The 17,975-nt window shown below is 43.5% G+C and overlaps 1 protein-coding gene across 12 annotated transcripts in view; it reads left to right on the plus strand.

Moving 5' to 3' along the window:
- The first annotated feature begins 341 nt into the window (after positions 1–341).
- The window catches only part of MARK3 (microtubule affinity regulating kinase 3), a 121,215-nt gene continuing 103,581 nt past the window's right edge, over positions 342–17,975 (plus strand). For 3 of the 12 annotated variants that reach the window (XM_072840047.1, XM_072840049.1, XM_072840055.1), the window contains exon 1: positions 343–591. In XM_072840047.1, coding sequence (XP_072696148.1) covers positions 541–591 — 51 coding nt within the window. In that variant the 5' untranslated portion in view covers positions 343–540. Of the gene's footprint in view, positions 592–17,975 lie in introns of all 12 variants that reach the window. The other 9 variants (XM_072840053.1, XM_072840056.1, XM_072840059.1 and 6 more) reach the window with 5 other exon arrangements.

Below are 17,975 nucleotides of genomic sequence, written 5' to 3' on the forward strand. Positions count from 1 at the left end.
GGCTGAGGCGGCCAAGCGAACCGGAGGGAGCAGAGCAGCCGGGCGCAGGCGCCGCCTCCGCAGCCCCCTCCATGGTCGGCGCCCGCAGCCCGCGGCAGCCTGTCTTGCACCGCACCTTGTCCACATCCTCCTCCTCCACTTCAGGGGCAGCCGGCGGCGCTGTGTGGAGGCCCCGGCGCTGAATTCGGCGGTGCGACGGGCGAGGGCGGAGGAGGAGGCGAGGGGGTCCCGGCCCGAGGGGCGCCCTGAGGCGCGGGCACGCCGGCGGGCCGACCCGCCGCCCGCCGCCACCGCCGGCCCGGCCCCCGCCGCCCGCGGGGCTCCTCGGCGCGGCCGCCGGGGCCGGGGGAGCATGAGCCCCGGGACCCGCCGAGGGACGGCCCGGGCCCGGCCCGGGATCTAGACGGCCGTGGGGGAGGGGAGCCGCCGTCGGCGGCGCCGCTCCGGAACCGCAGGGCACTCGAGGACGCGGTCGCGGCCCCCCCAAGGCCGTGCTGTTTTGTTTCACCCTCGCATTGTGCAGAAGTGAAGTGAAGTAAAATGTCCACTAGGACCCCGCTGCCAACGGTGAATGAAAGAGACACTGAGAACGTAAGTGCCCGCGCCGGCCGTGCCCGCCGAGCTCGGGGTCGCAGGGCCGGGGCGCGCTGGCAGCCGCGGGCGGACGGTGGGCACCAGCGGGGCGGCGCGGGCGTTCCCGGTTCCCGGTTCCCGGTTCCCGGGCCTGGCGGTCGGGGTCGTGGGGGGCGCGCGGGGCCTCGCCCGGCCTCGCCCGCGCGTGTGTCGGTTGTTGGCGCGTGGAGCCGCGGGTAGGCAGGGCCTGCTGTTGGGTCGGGCAGGCGGCTCTAAGGGCCTGTCGGGTCGGAGCCAGCGCCGTGGGGCTGATGCGCAGGAACCGACTGGGTCAGGCGGACTGCCCTGTACACCCACCCGGGTGTCTGAAGCGGTCTGGAACTGAGCTGAGTGACAGTCCCTACAACCGAGTGGCCCCTGAGGGATCTCCGAGGGCCCTTTGGAAGGAAACTGCAACGCTCTAAAGCAGAGAAGTTTGTGGAGACAGTACAGACCGCATCCCCGCATCTGTGGGGAGCGTTTGAAGGGCAGGTGTGTAGTAAAGCTGCGCGGCCCCGCGGTGCCCGGCTCAGGGACACCCGCCCCGGCCGTAGTGGCTTCCCTCCTTCCCCAGGCCAGGGTGGCCGGGGCCAGCCTTTGGTCCCTTCCAGCGCTCACATCCTGGGACTCTCTAAAAGGAACCTTTGATTCTGTTCACGTAGACCTTTTGAAAAGGCCAGGAACGGCATTTTTAGGGAGTGACAACTTGTAGTGGAAATTCCTTTGGACGAATGTTGACTCTGCCCGAGAGTGCTTTCTGAACTCTTCTCTAGCACAGGGTTCAGAACCGCTCCAGTCTAGCCGGGAGTTATCTTCTGTAAAACATCTAGCGAATAGCTTGTGAAGAAACTTCACTGGCCTTTCATTATACATGTTATGAGGTAATTCCTGGCAAGAAAATGCCATCACTTAGGAAAAGCTTTCTTGCTCTGCCTGTTTCCATGCTTTCGACAACGTCCAGAGAGACATAGTGGCCTCTTGGTATCAAATGCCTTCATTTTAATCTTCAAAATGCTACTTGTGTGCTGGATAACTATCAGGCGATTTAATCTGTTTATGTGAACTTTGGTCTAAAGCATTCATGTAGTGTATTAATATATAGTATTTAGTGCTCTTTTTAACATTGTTAAGTAATACAATGGCATATGTTCCTTCACCTGAGATGGATTAGAAAGTTCCATAAAAAGTGAATAATAGAATGTCATAGACTAAGTGAGTCAGGGAATTCATTTTCTTAGAGACCTTTTGAAGAACCTGTTTCTGACTTCATTTTCCTACTCCTTGATTACCCTGTAGAATGGAGTAAGCAAAAAACAAAACAAAACACAAAAAAACCCAAAACGAGTTACTAGTTTTGGTCTCTGACTTTCACCCAGTGAAGCAAAATCTTACATTGACCCGAGAGCAGGAGCTCCATATTTTCTTTTTTCTTTATTTCTTTTTTTTTTTTTTTTAAGATTTTATTTATTTAAAAAAATATTTATTCATGAGGGACAAGAGAGAGAGGCACAGACACAGGCAGAGGGAGAAAGCAGGCTCCATGCAGGGAGCCTGACATGGGACTGCCTGCTCCATATTTTCTAAATGAACTAAAGCCAGGGGCTCCTGAGCAACTCAGTCGGTTAAGCATCTGCCTTCAGCTCAGGTCATGATCTCAGGGTCTTGGGATAGAGCCCCAAGTTGGGCTCCCTGCTCAGCAGGGAGTCTGCTTCTCCCTCTGGTCCTCTCCTCTTGTCCTCTCCACTGCTCATGCTCTGTCTCTGTCTTTGTCTCTCTGTCTCTCTCAAATACATAACTAAATAAAATCTTTAAATGAACTGAAGCCAAACCAGTCAGATTTGTGATACTGAAGGATTTACACTAATGAGTGTTTTTACTTTGTTCTCTGGTAAATTTGTTGAATTATGTTTTATTATTTTATTTTTTATTTTTTTAAAGATTTTTGGGCAGCCCAGGTGGCTCAGCGGTTTAGTGCTGCCTTCAGCCCAGGGCGTGATCCCCGCATGGAGCCTGCTTCTCCCTCTGTCTGTGTCTCTGCCCCTCTCTCTCTCTGTGTCTAATGAATCTCTCTCTGTGTCTCTCATGAATCTCTCTCCCAGAAGTGGCGACTGGGTGGCTCAGTCTGGGCAGAGAGGGGCAGAGACACAGAGAGGGAGTAGCAGGCTCCCTGTGGGGAACCCGATGCGGTACTCGATCCCAGGACCCCGGGATCACTCCCTGAGATATGCTCAACCACTGAGCTCAACCCAGGCATCCTTTGAATTATGTTTTAATCTTTTTATGTGTTGTTAGAAGCTACTAACTTTATTTTTTAAAAACAATGTAGGATATGGAGTGTGCCTTTATTCTTGTGGAATGTGTTTAAATTTGAATTTTTGACAATGTTAAAATCAGATTTGTAACATGTCATTGCATTAATTCACCATGCCCTGTTCCATTTTTTAAGTTGTGTTAGAATGTTCGGAAGTAGTAGTGTGTTTTTGACAGTGTGGTGCCCTTGTGTCAGTGTTACACATCTCCTGTTTGCCGTGTTATTCACCTGCCATTGCTGAACTGCTGAGTATTAGACTTCCTGCCAGTTGGGGAGGATACAAGAATGAATTGGAAGCTCTCAGTTTCCGGAGCAGCTCTTTGGTCAAAGGTTTATTGACATAGGACATTTACTCTTTTTAAGTGTAAGGTTTGATGAGTTGTGACAAATGTATAGTTATGTAACTACCATCACAGTCAAGATATAGAACATTTTCATTGCCCAGAAAGGTGCTTAACTTGTGGCCCTTTACAGTTATTCCCCTTTCTTCCCGCAGCCCTTGGCAACCACTGATCTATTATCTGCCCCTATAGTTTTATCTTTTCTAGGATGTTATATAAATAGAATCTCTATTCACATTTGTGTATCAGTAGTTCATGTCTTTTTATTGCTGAGTGGTAGTTCATTGTTCGGATGTACAAATTTTTTTTAAGTTTTAGTTTTTAAAAAATTTTTTATTTTATTATTTTTAAAGATTTTATTTATTTATTCATGAGAGACACAGAGAGAAAGAGAGAGAGAGGCAGAGACACAGGCAGAGGGAGAAGCAGCTCCATGCAGGGAGCCCGAAGTGGGATGTGATCTTGGGTCTCCAGGATCATGCCCTGGGCCGAAGGCAGCGCTAAACCACTGAGCCACTTGGGCTGCCCCAAAGTTTCAGTGTTAATTCCAGTTCACATACAGTGTTATATTAATTTCAGGTATACAGTATAGTGATTCAGCACTTCCATACATTACCCAGTTAATGTACAACAATTTTTCATCCATCCACCATTGATGGATGTTTTGGCTGTTATGACTAGAAGCTTTGCCTTTCATTTTGTAAAAAGACTTTCCATTTTGCTTATCCTGGGAATCTTATTTATTTATTATTTTTTTGAGCCCAGTGTGGAACTTGAACTCATGTCCCTGAGATCAAGACTTAAATTGAGATCTGGAGTCAGACACTTACCAGACTGAGCCACCCAGATGCCACTCCTGGGAATCTTATTTAAATTTTAAATAGGGGGATCCCTGGGTGGCTTAGTGGTTTGGTGCCTGCCTTCCGCCCAGGGCATGATCCTAGAGTCCCGGGGTTGAGTCCCTCGGGGCTCCCTGTGTGGAGCCTGCTTCTCCCTCTGCCTGTGTCTCTGCCTATCTATCTCTCTGTGTGTGTGTGTGTCTCTCATGAATAAATAAATCTCTTAAAAATAAATAAATTTTAAATAATTGCAGGGGTGCCTGGGTGCCTCATTTCGTTAAGCATCTGCCTTCAGCTCAGGTCATGATCTCAGGGTCCTGGGATCGAGCTCCACATGGGGCTCCATGCTCAGCATGGAGTCTGGTTCTCCCGCCTCTCTCTGTGTGTGTCTCTCTCAAATTATCTTTCTAGAAAAGAACAAAAATTATTTTTAAAATTCATTAAAAAAATTTTTTTTAAGATTTTATTTATTCATGAGAGACAGAGAAAGAGAGGCAGAGACACAGGCAGAGGGAGAAGCAGGCTCCATGCAGGGAGCCCGACTGGGGACTCGATCCCGGGTGCCCAGGATCAGGCTCTGGACCAAAGGCGGTGCCAAACCAGTGAGCCACCCGCCCCCCCCCCCGCCCCCCCGCCTTTTTAAGATTTTATTTATTCATGAGAGACACGGTATTTTTAAAATTTAAATAATTGCATATAATTGTGATAGGAATGTTGCTTATAGATCAAGAATAATAAGAGGCAGGTAATTTGCAACAAGAATATTGCTTTCATCCTAGTACACTACTATTGTTTTTCTTTTGTTTGGTTTACAGATGTGAATATCCACCTTTAGCTGATGGGTATATAAAAGATAATATTGTGGGCAGCCCGGTGGCGCAGCGGTTTAATGCCGCCTGCAGCCCAGGGCGTGATCCTGGAGACCCTGGATCGGGTCCCACGTCGGGCACTCTGCATGGAGCCTGCTTCTCCCTCTGCCTGTGTCTCTGCCTCTCTCTCTCTCTCTCTCTCTCTCTCTCTCTGCATCTCTATGAATAAATAAATAAAGTCTTTGAAAAAAAAAAAAGATAATACTGTTTGGGGCACCTGGGTGGCTCATACTGACTTTTGGTTTTGGCTGAGGTCATGATCTCAGGGTTATAGGGCTAGGTCCTCAGCATGGAGTCTGCTTGAAAGTCCCCGCCCCCCAAGTATAGAAGTAAAATCATTTTTCTTAAAAGGGTAATACTGTTATTAAATCATTTTAAAACTCAAAAAAAAAATCATTTAAAACTCAAAAGGACTAATCAAATAATCCGAGCCTACTGAGGCTCAGGTGACGGGAGCTGCTTGTGACAACACTATTTAGTAGCAGCACCTCTATTAGGCTCCAGATCTCCGGTTCATTCCCCTCTGCTTTTTTTTGTGTAGCAAGCTGTTCCTCAAAAGCTTACATACTGGTGTGCCTGGGTGGCTCAGTCGGTTAAGTGTCTGCCTTTGCTTCAGGTCAAGATTTCACGGTCCTGGGATCCAGTCCCATGCCAGGCTTCCTGCTGTGGGGAATCTGCTTCTCCTTCTGCCCCTCCCCCTTGCTCAAGCACACACTTTCAAATAATCTAAAAAAAAAAAAAAAAACACCCCAAAACCCAAAAACCTTATGTACTAATTACTCAACTAGAGAGATGTAGTTGTATCAAAACAGTATAATTAAAATAAAACTTAAGTGTTTTGTTATGGAAAATTTCAAACAAATAAACAAGGAGGATTTACTACCTTTATCAGTGGTTCTCAGCCAGGAACAATTTTGTCCCCCCCCCCCTCCCCCAGTGGACATTTGACGATGTCTAGAAGCATTTTTGATTGTTACAACTGAAGAGTTTACTGACTAAATTCTGCTTAGTTTAGAATGCTGCTAAACATTTTACAATACACAGGACACCCCTTCCTCCCCCAACAAAAAAAAATATCTAGCCAAAAATGTCAATAGTGCCAGAGTTGAGAAACCCTGGTATATAGTTAGTCCTCCATGTACTCAGCAGCTCAGTGGTGAGTCTTCATTTTAAGAAGCAAATTCTGTACATCATATCATTTCATCTCTTAAGCTTTTAGAAGAGATAAAAGCTGTTTTTATGAAAATTGTATCATAATCCCTTTATCATTCCTTAATATCAAATACCCAGTCAGTTTTCAAATTTCTTCAGTTGTCTACTTAAAAAAAAAAATATATTTTATTTATTTGAGAGAGAACATGCATGAGAGAGCAGAGGGAGAGGGAGAAGTAGGCTATTCCTGAGGGAGGGAGCCTGATGGGGGGCTCAATCTCAGGACCCCAGGATCATGAACTAAGCAGAAGGCAGACCCTTAACCGACTGGGCCATTCAGGCATCCCAGTTGTCTACTTTTTTTTTTTTTTTTTTTTTTAAGATTTACTTATTTATTCATGGCAGAGAAAGAGATAGAGAAAGAGGGACAGGCAGAGGGAGAAACAGGCTCCGTACAGGGAGCCCGACGTGGGACTCGATGTCGGGTCTCCAGGATCACACCCCGGTGCTAAACCGCTGGGCCACCGGCGCTGCCCCCGGTTGTCTACTTTTTTAACACTGTGTCCAAATTGGAACCTATCTTGCGTCCATGTATTATAGTTAACTAATACGTGAAATAAGATGCATTTTTGAAGGCAACAGAAAAGTTTATATTTTAATGTTCTGCAGTTGACTTGATTAGAGCCATGGTCAAATCCTGTTTGGACACTGGTAAAATTAAAAATGTATTTTTCACCTATATTTTAAAGCATATGACACCTTGTAAGCCTGAGTTATTTGCCAAAGTATGAGAAGCCCTGGGGCTTTGCCAATTATTTAACAGCTCCTGGTGTGTGTGCATCATGTACTTACTTACTGTTAATGCAGACAAGCCATCAGAATCTCAGGATGCCAGGGTGGCTCAGCAGTGGAGCGCCTGCCTTTGGCCCAGGGTGTGGTCCTAGAGACCCAGGATCGAGTCCCACATCAGGCTCCCTGCATCGAGCCTACTTCTCCCTCTGCCTGTGTCTCTGCCTCTTTCTCTAGGTGTCTCTCATGAATAAATAAAATCTTAAAAAAAAAAACAAAAACAAAAGAATTTATCTCTGTGGTGTTTTTGTTTAGTCAGCTATAGGTTATATGAGACTATTATAACCTATTCAAGTTTGAGTGCTTACTTTGTATATGACACTGTGCTAGGTGCCCTAGAGGATATACCTAGGAACCATATTGCACCTGCTTTTAGGACTTCTCAATCCCTGCAGAACAAAGCATCCTGAGTTCTATGAAACTAGCCTCTCAAACTGTCAAACTGGAGCAGACACCAGTATCACCTGGAGGGCTTGTTAAAGCTGATTGATGGGCCCTACCCCCCAGACCTTGATTCTACAGTTAGCATTTTTTTTAAGATTTTATTTATTCATGAGAGACACACACACACACACAGAGAAAGAGAGAGAGAGAGACAGGCAGAGGGAGAAGCAGGCTTCATGCAGAGAGCCCCATGCGGGACTTGATCCAAGGTCTCCAGGATCACACTCTGGGCTGAAGGGGGTGGGGGCGCTAAACCGCTGAGCCACCCGGGTTGCCCTACAGTTAGCACTTGTAACAAGTTCCCAGGTGTTGTTAATGCAGCAGGTCCATAAACGACATTTTAATCACTGCATTCGTATTCAGTGAAAGCTTGCCAACTAAACTATATTCCTTCAGATTGTATTGTGACTATAGAAGAGATTTCTAACAGATTAAATAAAAATTAAGTTCCATGAATTTCGGGACGCCTGGGTGGCTTAGCGGTTGAGCACCTGCCTTTGGCTCAGGGCATGATCCCGGGGTCCCGGGATTGAGTCCCGCGTCGGGCTTCCTGCATAGAGCCTGCTTCTCCCTCTGCCTCTCTCTTTGTGTCTCTCATGAATAAATAAAAAAAATCTTAAAAAAAAAGTTCCATGAGTTTTTAAAGTTGGTTCTTTGTAAGAAAGTGTAGTTATGGAGTGTAAAAAGTTACTATTTGCTGATCATATACTGTATATCAGGCAACAGTATTAATTACTTTATATAATATTTCATTTAAAATATAATGATTTGGGGGTACCTGGGTGGCGCAGTTGGTTAAGCATATGCCTTCGGCTCAGTTCATGATCCTGGGATCGAGTCCCACATCAGGCTCCCTGCTCAGCGGGGAGCCTGCTTCTCCCTCTTCCCCTCCCCTGCTTGTGCTCGCTGACTCTTTGTCAAATAAATAAATAAAATCTTTTAAAAATATATAATTTCATTTAATCTGCCTTTTAACTTTTTTTTTTTTTTTTTTTTGCCTTTTAACTTTTAAGCACAACTCTCTATTGAATAAAGTTGTTTGGGCCTTTTTTTTTTAACATTTTATTTATTCATAGAGACAGAGACAGAGAGAGGCAGAGACACAGGCAGAGGGAGAAGCAGGCTCCATGCAGGGAGCCTGACGTGGGACTCAATACCAGGTCCCCGTGATCACACCCTGGGCTGAAGGTGGCGCTAAACCGCGGAGCCACCCAAGCTGCCCTATTTGGGGCTTTTTAAAAAAGTTGATTTGAGGGATCCCTGGGTGGCGCAGCGGTTTGGCGCCTGCCTTTAGCCCAGGGCGCGATCCTCCGGGATTGAATCCCACGTCGGGCTCCCGGTGTATGGAGCCTGCTTCTCCCTCTGCCTATGTCTCTGCCTCTCTCTCTCTCTCTCTCTCTCTCTCTCTCTCTATCATAAAAAAAAAATAAATAAATAAATAAAAAGTTGATCTGAGAATACATATATTCTATGAAGTCAAAATGTTTTGAGAAAAGATCTTATAGACTTCAATTTGAGGATTGTTTTTGTTTTTTTCTGTATGTAAGCTAGGTAAAAGTGGGAATTTGTAATGAGTATAATATTCTCTTTGATTACATATGTAGTACATGATTATTTTACATTGTAATTACTTGTAAGAGATCTATGGTTTAAAGTAATGGTACCTGTTATTTTTATTTTTTATTTTTTATTATTATTATTTTTTTGTTATTTTTAATTTAAAAGAGAATTGCTCTGAATTCTAGGATATAGCCAAATTTTATCCCTGGAATTTCTTTTCAACCTGGAAGTAAGTCAGGGAATGCAGCCCTTTCTGATCACCACTGGGAGGACTAAAGCGTAAAATGCTTTTCTCAGTGTTAGGGGCCATGGGGAGAGGGCTGGGAGAAGGAAAAAAAAAGGAAAACTCTTGTCTCACTTCCATTTTATTTTATTTTTATATATTTTAAAATATTTTTTAAGAGATTGAAATAGAGAAGGTGTTTGTGTGTGTTTGCAAGCAGGGGGAGGAGCAGAGGGAGAGGGATAAGCAGCCCCTGTGGTGAGCATGGAGCCCAATGCAGAGCTTGATCCCACTACCCTGAGTTCATGACCTGAGCCCAAACCAGGAGTTGGACACTCAACTGACGGAGCCACCCAGGTGCCCCCCCTTTACATAATAGATGTATATATGCATATATATATTAAGATTTATTTATTTATTTGAGAGAGAGTGTAGGGGGTACTCTGGGTAGGGGGAGAGGGAGAGAGAGAATCGCAAGGAGACTCCACCCTGAACACGGATCCCAACTCAGGCTCCATCCCATGACTGGGAGATCATGACATGAGCCAAAACCAAGAATCCGATGCTCAACTGACTAAGCTACCGAGGCGCCCGATACATTTTTTTTAAGTAAACTCTACCCCCATTGTGGGGCTTGAACTCACTACCCTGGGATCAAGAGCCACAGTCACATGCCAGCCAGGTGTCCCATCTCCCCTCCACTTTATTTTATTTATTTTTTTAAAAGATTTTATTTATTCATGAGACACACACACACACACACACACACACAGGCAGAGACACAGGCAGAGGGAGAAGCAGGCTCCCTGCAGGAAGCCAGGTGCGGAACTTGATCCCGGGACCCCAGGATCACACCCTGGGGTGAAGGCAGGCGCTAAACCGCTGAGCCACCCAGGGATCCCTCTCCCCTCCATTTTATTTTATTTATTTTATTTTTTTTTTTAATTTTTTATTTATGATAGTCACAGAGAGAAAGAGAGAGAGAGAGAGAGGCAGAGACACAGGCAGAGGGAGAAGCAGACTCCATGCACCAGGGAGCCCGACGTGGGAATCGATCCCGGGTCTCCAGGATCACGCCCTGGGCCAAAGGCAGGCGCCAAACCGCTGCGCCACCCAGGGATCCCTCCCCTCCATTTTAAACTTTCAAATTAAACCTGAAGGAGAGAACAAATCTCTTCCCTGGGAATATCTCAGCTTTAATGTTGTCTTATACAAGAATTTAAAGAATGTGTTTGGAGTTGGTCTGCAAGTAGTCCTCAGGAGTTTGTGTTGACCCATTTGCACCTGCATGTAGAATAATTAGAAGGGTGGAAGTTGGCACTGGAAGCAAGGATTTTTTTTTTTTCCTTCGAGGTAGAGTTCTTCAGCATTGTATTCTAGCCATCTGAGCTGCTCAGCCATGGTTAGTCTTGTGTAATCTTTTTTTCTTTTAAGATTTTATTTATTTATGAGAGTCAGAGAGAGAGAGAGAGAGAGAGGCAGAAAGAGAGAGGCAGAGGGAGAAGCAGGCTTCACTCAGTGTGGGACTTGATCTCAGTACCCCGGGTCACGCCCTGAGCCAAAGGCAGATGCCCAACTGCTGAGCCACCCAGGTGTCCCCAGTCTTGTGGAATCTTGTGTAGATTAGATAAGGCATTGTGTAAGTGTGTTACATGGAATCTTGGTGCTCAGAATTGAAACTTGAACAGAGCAGGTGGTGTTTTGTTTTTATTTGTTGCTAATAGGCAGTTGCATTTGGGTGAATATTCAGTATTAGAGAGTTTGTATTATGGATGTTTTACATGAAAATGTGTATTGGTAGAATTTAGTATAATACTTGAATAAGCTGAGCCTGAAGGTTTTTATTCTAGAATTTCATATTAACCCCATTCTTTATGCAGTATCTTTATGACTTCATTGACTACAATAGCAGATTCTAGCATGAGAATCCTGGAGAGGAGTCTACCTAGAACCATTCCCTAACTCAGCCTTCTGCTCTGAGAATTGCCATTCTTTATCCAGAAGAATAATTTAAACCAAGGCAATCAGCTTTTGTTGTTGATGGCATTCTGTTCACATACTGTCTCCACCTTTCCTTGTCTTCCTTCCTTTGCTAACCTATTCCTAGGCCCTCCTTGGTATCCATAGGCATATAATAGCTCTATTAGCAGAATGGACTAAAGGAGCTTGTTTTCTTCTCTTAAAAGAAGGTTGCCATCTAGACGTTAAAGATACTTAATGATAAAGAACCTTCCACATCACATACCATGGTAATGTATTCCAGGTTTTTTTTTTTTTTTCCATTTCTATTAGTTCAGGTTCCTTTTTTTTTTTTTAAGATTTTATTTGAGAGTGAGAGCACGAGTGGGGGAGGGGTGGCAGAGGGGCAAACAGACTGCCTGCTAAGCAGGGAGCCTGAAGCAGGGCTCCATCCCAGGACTCTGAGATCATGACCTGAGCTGAAGGCAGACGCTTAACCTACTGAGCCACCCACGTGCCCCCGTTCAGGTTCTTAACCTTTATTCCCTGCTTATTGTATAGTGGTTTTTATTATTACTATGGAACAACTGGAACTCTACAGTTTGGTACTGTAAAACAACAGCTGTTTTATTATTATATTCACAGGTTGTGTGTAAGATATTCAGACAGGGGTGGCTTAACTCTTCTATATGGAACTTCAGTTTGGAAGATCTTAAAAGGCTGGGGGATTTGAACAGCTGGGCTGGGAGATCCACATCCTAGATTGCTTCTTCATGCACATTTCTGTCACCTTGGCAGAAGGCTGGGCTCAGCTGGGACTCTTGGCAGGGAATGTCTACAACGGCTCCTCCAGCATGGAGGCCTCACTGTAATCAGACTTCTGAGGTGATTCAGCCTTTCAGAAAAGACAGAAGCTGCCTGTCTTTTATGATCTAGCCTCAGAAGGCACATAGTATCACTTCCATCATTTTCTCTTCATTAAATCTGTCAGAAGCACTCAGATTCAACAGAAGGAACATGGACCTTACCTTGTAATGGGAAGTGTGTCAAAGATGTTGGGTGGATGTTTTCAAATCACTGTAATAGTAACTCTTTGGATTTATAATCTGATCTAGCATTTTATTTTTTAAAGATTTTATTTATTTGAGAGAGGCACAAGCAGGGGGAGAGGCAGATGGAGAGGGAGAAATAGACTTCCTTGCTGAGCAGGGAGCCTGACATGGGGCTCGATCCCAGGATCCGGAGATCATAGTCTGAGCCAAAGGCAGACGCCTAACCGACTGAGCCACCCAGGCACCCCTGACCTAGCATTTTATTGTGACCAGAGACATTAAATAACTTTTTTTGTGCCCTGGTTACCTCATCTATAAAATGCATTGGTAATAGTGATGGCCTCATAGGGGTGTATAAGGATAAGGCCTTCTGTGCTCTGGCTTCCCTTTCCACTTTGTCCTCATCTCCTACCCTCTGTACCCACTACACCCATAGACCTAGGAGTCTTCTTGCTGTTGTGAACACACCAGGGACACTCCAACCTCAGGGCCTTTGCATTGCCCTTCCCTTTAAACACTTTGCTTCCAGATATCCTCATGGCTGATTTTTTCACCTCCACTTTTCACATATATTACTTCAATGGTTTAATCACCTATGGCTCTCGCAGTCTCCCCAACCCTGATCTCGTTTTCTTTTCTCCATTGCAGTTGTTATTTCCGACCTATTGTATTATTTACATATATCTTTTTTTTTTTTTTTAATTTTTTTTTTTTTTAATTTATTTATGATAGTCACACACAGAGAGAGAGAGAGAGAGAGGCAGAGACACAGGCAGAGGGAGAAGCAGGCTCCATGCACCGGGAGCCCGACGTGGGATTCGATCCCAGGTCTCCAGGATCGCGCCCTGGGCCAAAGGCAGGCGCCAAACCGCTGCGCCACCCAGGGATCCCTATTTACATATATCTTATGTTGATTGTGTTTTGTCAGTTTCCTCTAGTATACAGAAAGCCCCAGAGGGACAGGAATATTTGTTTTGTTTACTCATGTAACAGATATCTAGAACATGCTTTCCATTTATCACAGGTGATCAACAAAATATTGGTTGAATTACTGATTAGAAGGGACAGTATGGGTAAACCATTTAAAACAGTGCCCGGGGGGGTTCTTGGGTGGCTCAGCGGTTTAGCACCTGCCTTTGGCCCAGGGTCCCAGGATTGAGTCCCACATTGGGCTCCCTGCATGGAGCCTGCTTCTCCCTCTGCCTGTGTCTCTGCACACCTGCCTCTCTCTCTCTCTCTCTCTCTCTCATGAATAAATAAATAAAATATTTTTAAAAATAATAAAAAATAAAACAGTGCCTAATACATAGGAAGTAACAGATACGTATTAGCCATTATTAATGTTAATGGTCTTTTTACTGGTCTTCTCATCTCTCTCCCTGTGTCCTTGGTCTCTCCCCTCTGTAGTCATTTCACGGAGAGCATCTCTCTTTAAAATCTAAGGCAGCTTTCTTAAAGGGAGACTCAATGGATAGCATCTGGGCTTAGAAGTGGAGGGAAAGATGGGAGCCTAAGACTGGTTGAGGGAGTAATTAGGAAGACATGTCTGAAGCAGAGTGGACAAGATGTGAAACAAAAAAGGAAGGAACAACAACAACAAACATACAAGAAGTTGGGATTTGGAGTTACATGGTTGGAATTAAAACTAGCCTTCAGGGCAGCCCGGGTGGCTGAGCAGTTTAGCGCCGCCATCAGCCCAGGGTGTGATCCTGGAGACCCAGGATCGAAGTCCCACGTCAGGCTCCCTGCATGGAGCCTGCTTCTCCCTCTGCCTGTGTCTCTGTCTCTGTCTCTGTCTCTCTCTCTCTCTCTTTCTCTGTCTCTCATGAATAAATCTTTTAAAAAAAAATGAAACTAGCCTTCAAATACAAGTAACTTAATCACGACCAAGTTGATTGACTTATCTGTGCCTCAAAAAATTTTATCTCACTTTTTTTTTTAAGATTTTATTTATTTATTCATGAGAGAGGCAGAGAGGGAGAGAGGCAGGGAGAAGCAGGCTCCATGCAGGGAGCCCGATGTGGGACTGGATCTCGGAACTCCGGGATCATACCCTGAGCCAAAGGCAGACCCTCAACCACTGAGCCACTCAGGCATCCCTTTATCTCACTCTTTTACTATTGAGATATAATTGGCATATATAACATACTAGTTTATTAGTTTCAGGTGCACAATATAATGATTCAGTAGTTGTAGATTGTGAAATGATCACAATAAGTAGTTAATTAGTTATTAACATTCATCACCACACAGTCACAAATTTTTTTCTTGTGATGAGAATTTTAAGATCTACTCTCTTAGCAGTCTTCAAAAATAAATTATTATTATTATCTAAAGTTACCATGCTGTGCATTTCACTTTTTTTTTTTTTTTTTTTAAATCACAAGGGTATAACACCATCTCTTGCTTGTGGGCATTCTACAGATGTTAATTCCCTCTTGTTAGTTTTTGTAGTGTTACTCTAAAAACTGGATAATCTAGAGTCTTTGGTTTAGAATTCGAAGTTCTTGATACAGCTTTCCAGCTTTGTTATTTCTAACTGCTGAACTCTATCTATAACCTTAATACTCAGCCAAACAATTCTGCTTGGCTGTTTGTTTGCCCGGAGATTTCATACTCGCTAGTTGCCAGGTCCTATGTTCTGAGACTGCAGAGGGAACTCAGTCAAGTACTTTAGTGTAGGAATTAACTAAGCTAAGAAAGAGTTGGAGATAGAAGGGGGAGCAAGGCAGAAAGGACAGCCTAGTCAGGAGCATAACGATAAATTGCCAGCTATCATGATGTCAAGGAACTACAGCCTTTTTCTTTTTCCTTCCCCTCCAATGTTAGTGCGACGTGAAATGAGATGTGAGAGATGAAAATGGTTAGACATGCAGGTTGGGGGATGTTCCCCATCCCCCAGGTTATTTTTATTAGCTTTCTTTGTGCTAGTGCCTGCTTGAAGTAACCTTTGTCTTCCATTAGAACTCTACTGTGTATTCTTCAAAGACTCCATTCCTTCACCTCTATGATACCTTTTTATCTTGCATCTCACTCAAATGTGATTACATCCTCTTGAGTGCTTAGAGCTGCATTTTCCTACACAGTAGCTGCCAGCCACATGTGGCTACTGAGCACTTGAAATGTGGCTAGTCTGAATTAGGATGTTCTGGAAGTATAAAATATGTACCCAATTTCAGGGACAGTATGACAGTATGAAAAAAGAATGTACAGTCTTAATCTGTTTATATTTTGTGTTGAAATACATGGGGATGTGTTGGGTTAAATAAAATACTATTAAAATTAATTTAACCTGTTGCTATGTTCTTTTAATGTTTCTACTAGAAAATTGAAAATTAAATATGTAGCTCACATTCTATGTACCAGATGGCACTTAGAGTACCTACTGTCTGATTTTCTCAGTGGGGCCACATTTGAGTTATTAACCCTAGCAGGGTTAGGAGTGCCTTAAAGGTTTGACACCATACTTTATTTTATCGCTTTCTCTTGCTTGGCACTTAGTAGTTGCTTAGCCTATAGTTAACTGATCAAAAGCTACTGAGGGAAAGTTTTCTTTAGCCTCAAATTTATTTGTAATCCTTCTGAGGATTAGATGAGTAAACTATTTTTCAGTCTATTTCATAGTAGTAGTTTATTAAAAGTGAAAACTACTTCACTGAATTTATGGATATGAACAGTAATAGTTCTCTATTTCTGTTGTTCATATTCTCAGAAACTTTTCTTTATAAACTCAGCCACAAAAAGTCACATTATCTTTGGTCAGTGTGAGCCCTTTCTCTTGTTTTATTTATTCTTTTCAATCTCTATATGTCATTTCCTTTATCTCCCTAAGATTGACCTTTTGTTTAATATATTGTAAAGTATATATGTATGTGCTCTTACAAAGTGTACATTTGGCACTTTATGTAAAATACTGCATATGTCTCGTCTATGCATCTAATCTGTAGTATCTATTCAAGGGCATGGCATTTCCATTTTTTCGAGTATTTTTATGCCTTTTATTTATTTATTTTTTTTTAATTTTTTAAATTTATTTATGATAGTCACAGAGAGAGAGAGAGGCAGAGACACAGGCAGAGGGAGAAGCAGGCTCCATGCACCGGGAGCCCGACGTGGGATTCGATCCCGGGTCTCCAGGATCGCGCCCTGAGCCAAAGGCAGGCGCCAAACCGCTGCGCCACCCAGGGATCCCTTTTATGCCTTTTATTAAAAACTCAAAGCTTTCTCCAGAGAGCTTGTGAATATTCTTGATCAAGATAGTTTCTACCTGGACAGCCTGGGTGGTGGCTCAGCGGTTTAGCGGGGCCTTCAACCCAGGGCCTGATCCTGGAGACCCGGGATCGAGTCCAACGTCAGGCTCCCTGCATGGAACCTGCTTCTCCGTCTGCCTGTGTCTCTGCCTCTCTCTCTCTCTTTCTCTCTCTCTGTGTGTGTCTCTCATGAATAAATAAATAAATAAAATCTTTAAAAAAATTTTTTAAAAAAGATAGTTTCTACCTACTTTATAGTTTTTATTGATATCGTGAATAGTTATTTTTTGTTAAATGTTGTGGCAGGTTGCTACAGATGTAGAGAAGTGTTATAGGTTGATCTTGTACCTTGTCAAACTCTCTCATGAGTTCTAGTGGTATTTCTGATTATGTTGGTTTGTAGGTAGATTATATCATCTACAGTGACAGTTTTATCTCTTCCCTTCTGATTCTCACATCTTACCATTTTTTTCTTAAAGTATTGGCCATTACCTTTAGTATCATGTTAAATCATAGTAGTGATAATAGGCAGCTTTGTCTTGTTTCTGATTTTAAATAAATGATTCTAAAGTTTCTCTATTTAGTGTAATATTTACTGAAGGTTTTGGTTCATGATTTTTATCAAATTAAGGAAGTTCTGTTCTCTTGTTTGCTAAAAGTTTTTTAAATCACAAATTGTTTAATCTTACCAAAAAACTTTTTGCAGTGAATGAAATAATCACCCCACTGCTTTCAAAAGTGAAATTTGATTTTATGAGTATCTCTAAAGTACAAAATACTTAGGGGACAGCCCTTTATTGTCACAATTTAGCTTTGTAGAATTTTTTACATTTGAAAAACCTGCTCTTGTGTTAAGGAGGTGGCTTGTTTTTTTAAGGTTTAGAAGGAATATGTGGGCACGTGTCATATGTTTTTAAAATGAGACCAAGCTCTGTTCAGGAAGAGTTGAAATATGGTGTAAAGTTGTTTTATTTATTTATTTTTAATTAATTTATTTATTCATGAGATACACAGAGAGAGGGAGAGAGAGGCAGAGACACAGGCAGAGGGAGAAGCAGGCTCTATGCAAGGAGCCTGACATGGGACTCGATCCTGGGACTCCAGGATCACACCCTGGGCCAAAGGCAAGCGCCAAACCGCTGAGCCAACCCCAAGGATCCCCTGTAAAGTTGTTTTAAATTTGATCCCCCCCCCCCCAGTTTTATTGAGAAGTAATTGACAAACATCACTGTATAAGTTAAGACATGCATCAGGATGGTTTGATTTATTCACATTGTAAAAAGGCTGTGCAGTATATTCAGCTAACATCCATCTTCTCCTATAAATACAAAAAAAGAAAAGAAATAAAGGAAAAAAATTTCTCCTTGTGATGAGAATTCTTAGGATTTACACTTCCATTTTTTTTTAAAGATTGTATTTCTTTATTAGAGAGAGGGAAGGAGAGAATGCATGCACGTGAGCAGAGGGGAGGGGGCAGAGAGAGACGCAAACTCCCCACCAATCAGGGGTCCTGC

Source organism: Canis lupus, chromosome 9 (assembly GCF_048164855.1).
Source record: "Canis lupus baileyi chromosome 9, mCanLup2.hap1, whole genome shotgun sequence".
Classification (NCBI taxonomy): Eukaryota; Metazoa; Chordata; class Mammalia; order Carnivora; family Canidae; genus Canis; species Canis lupus.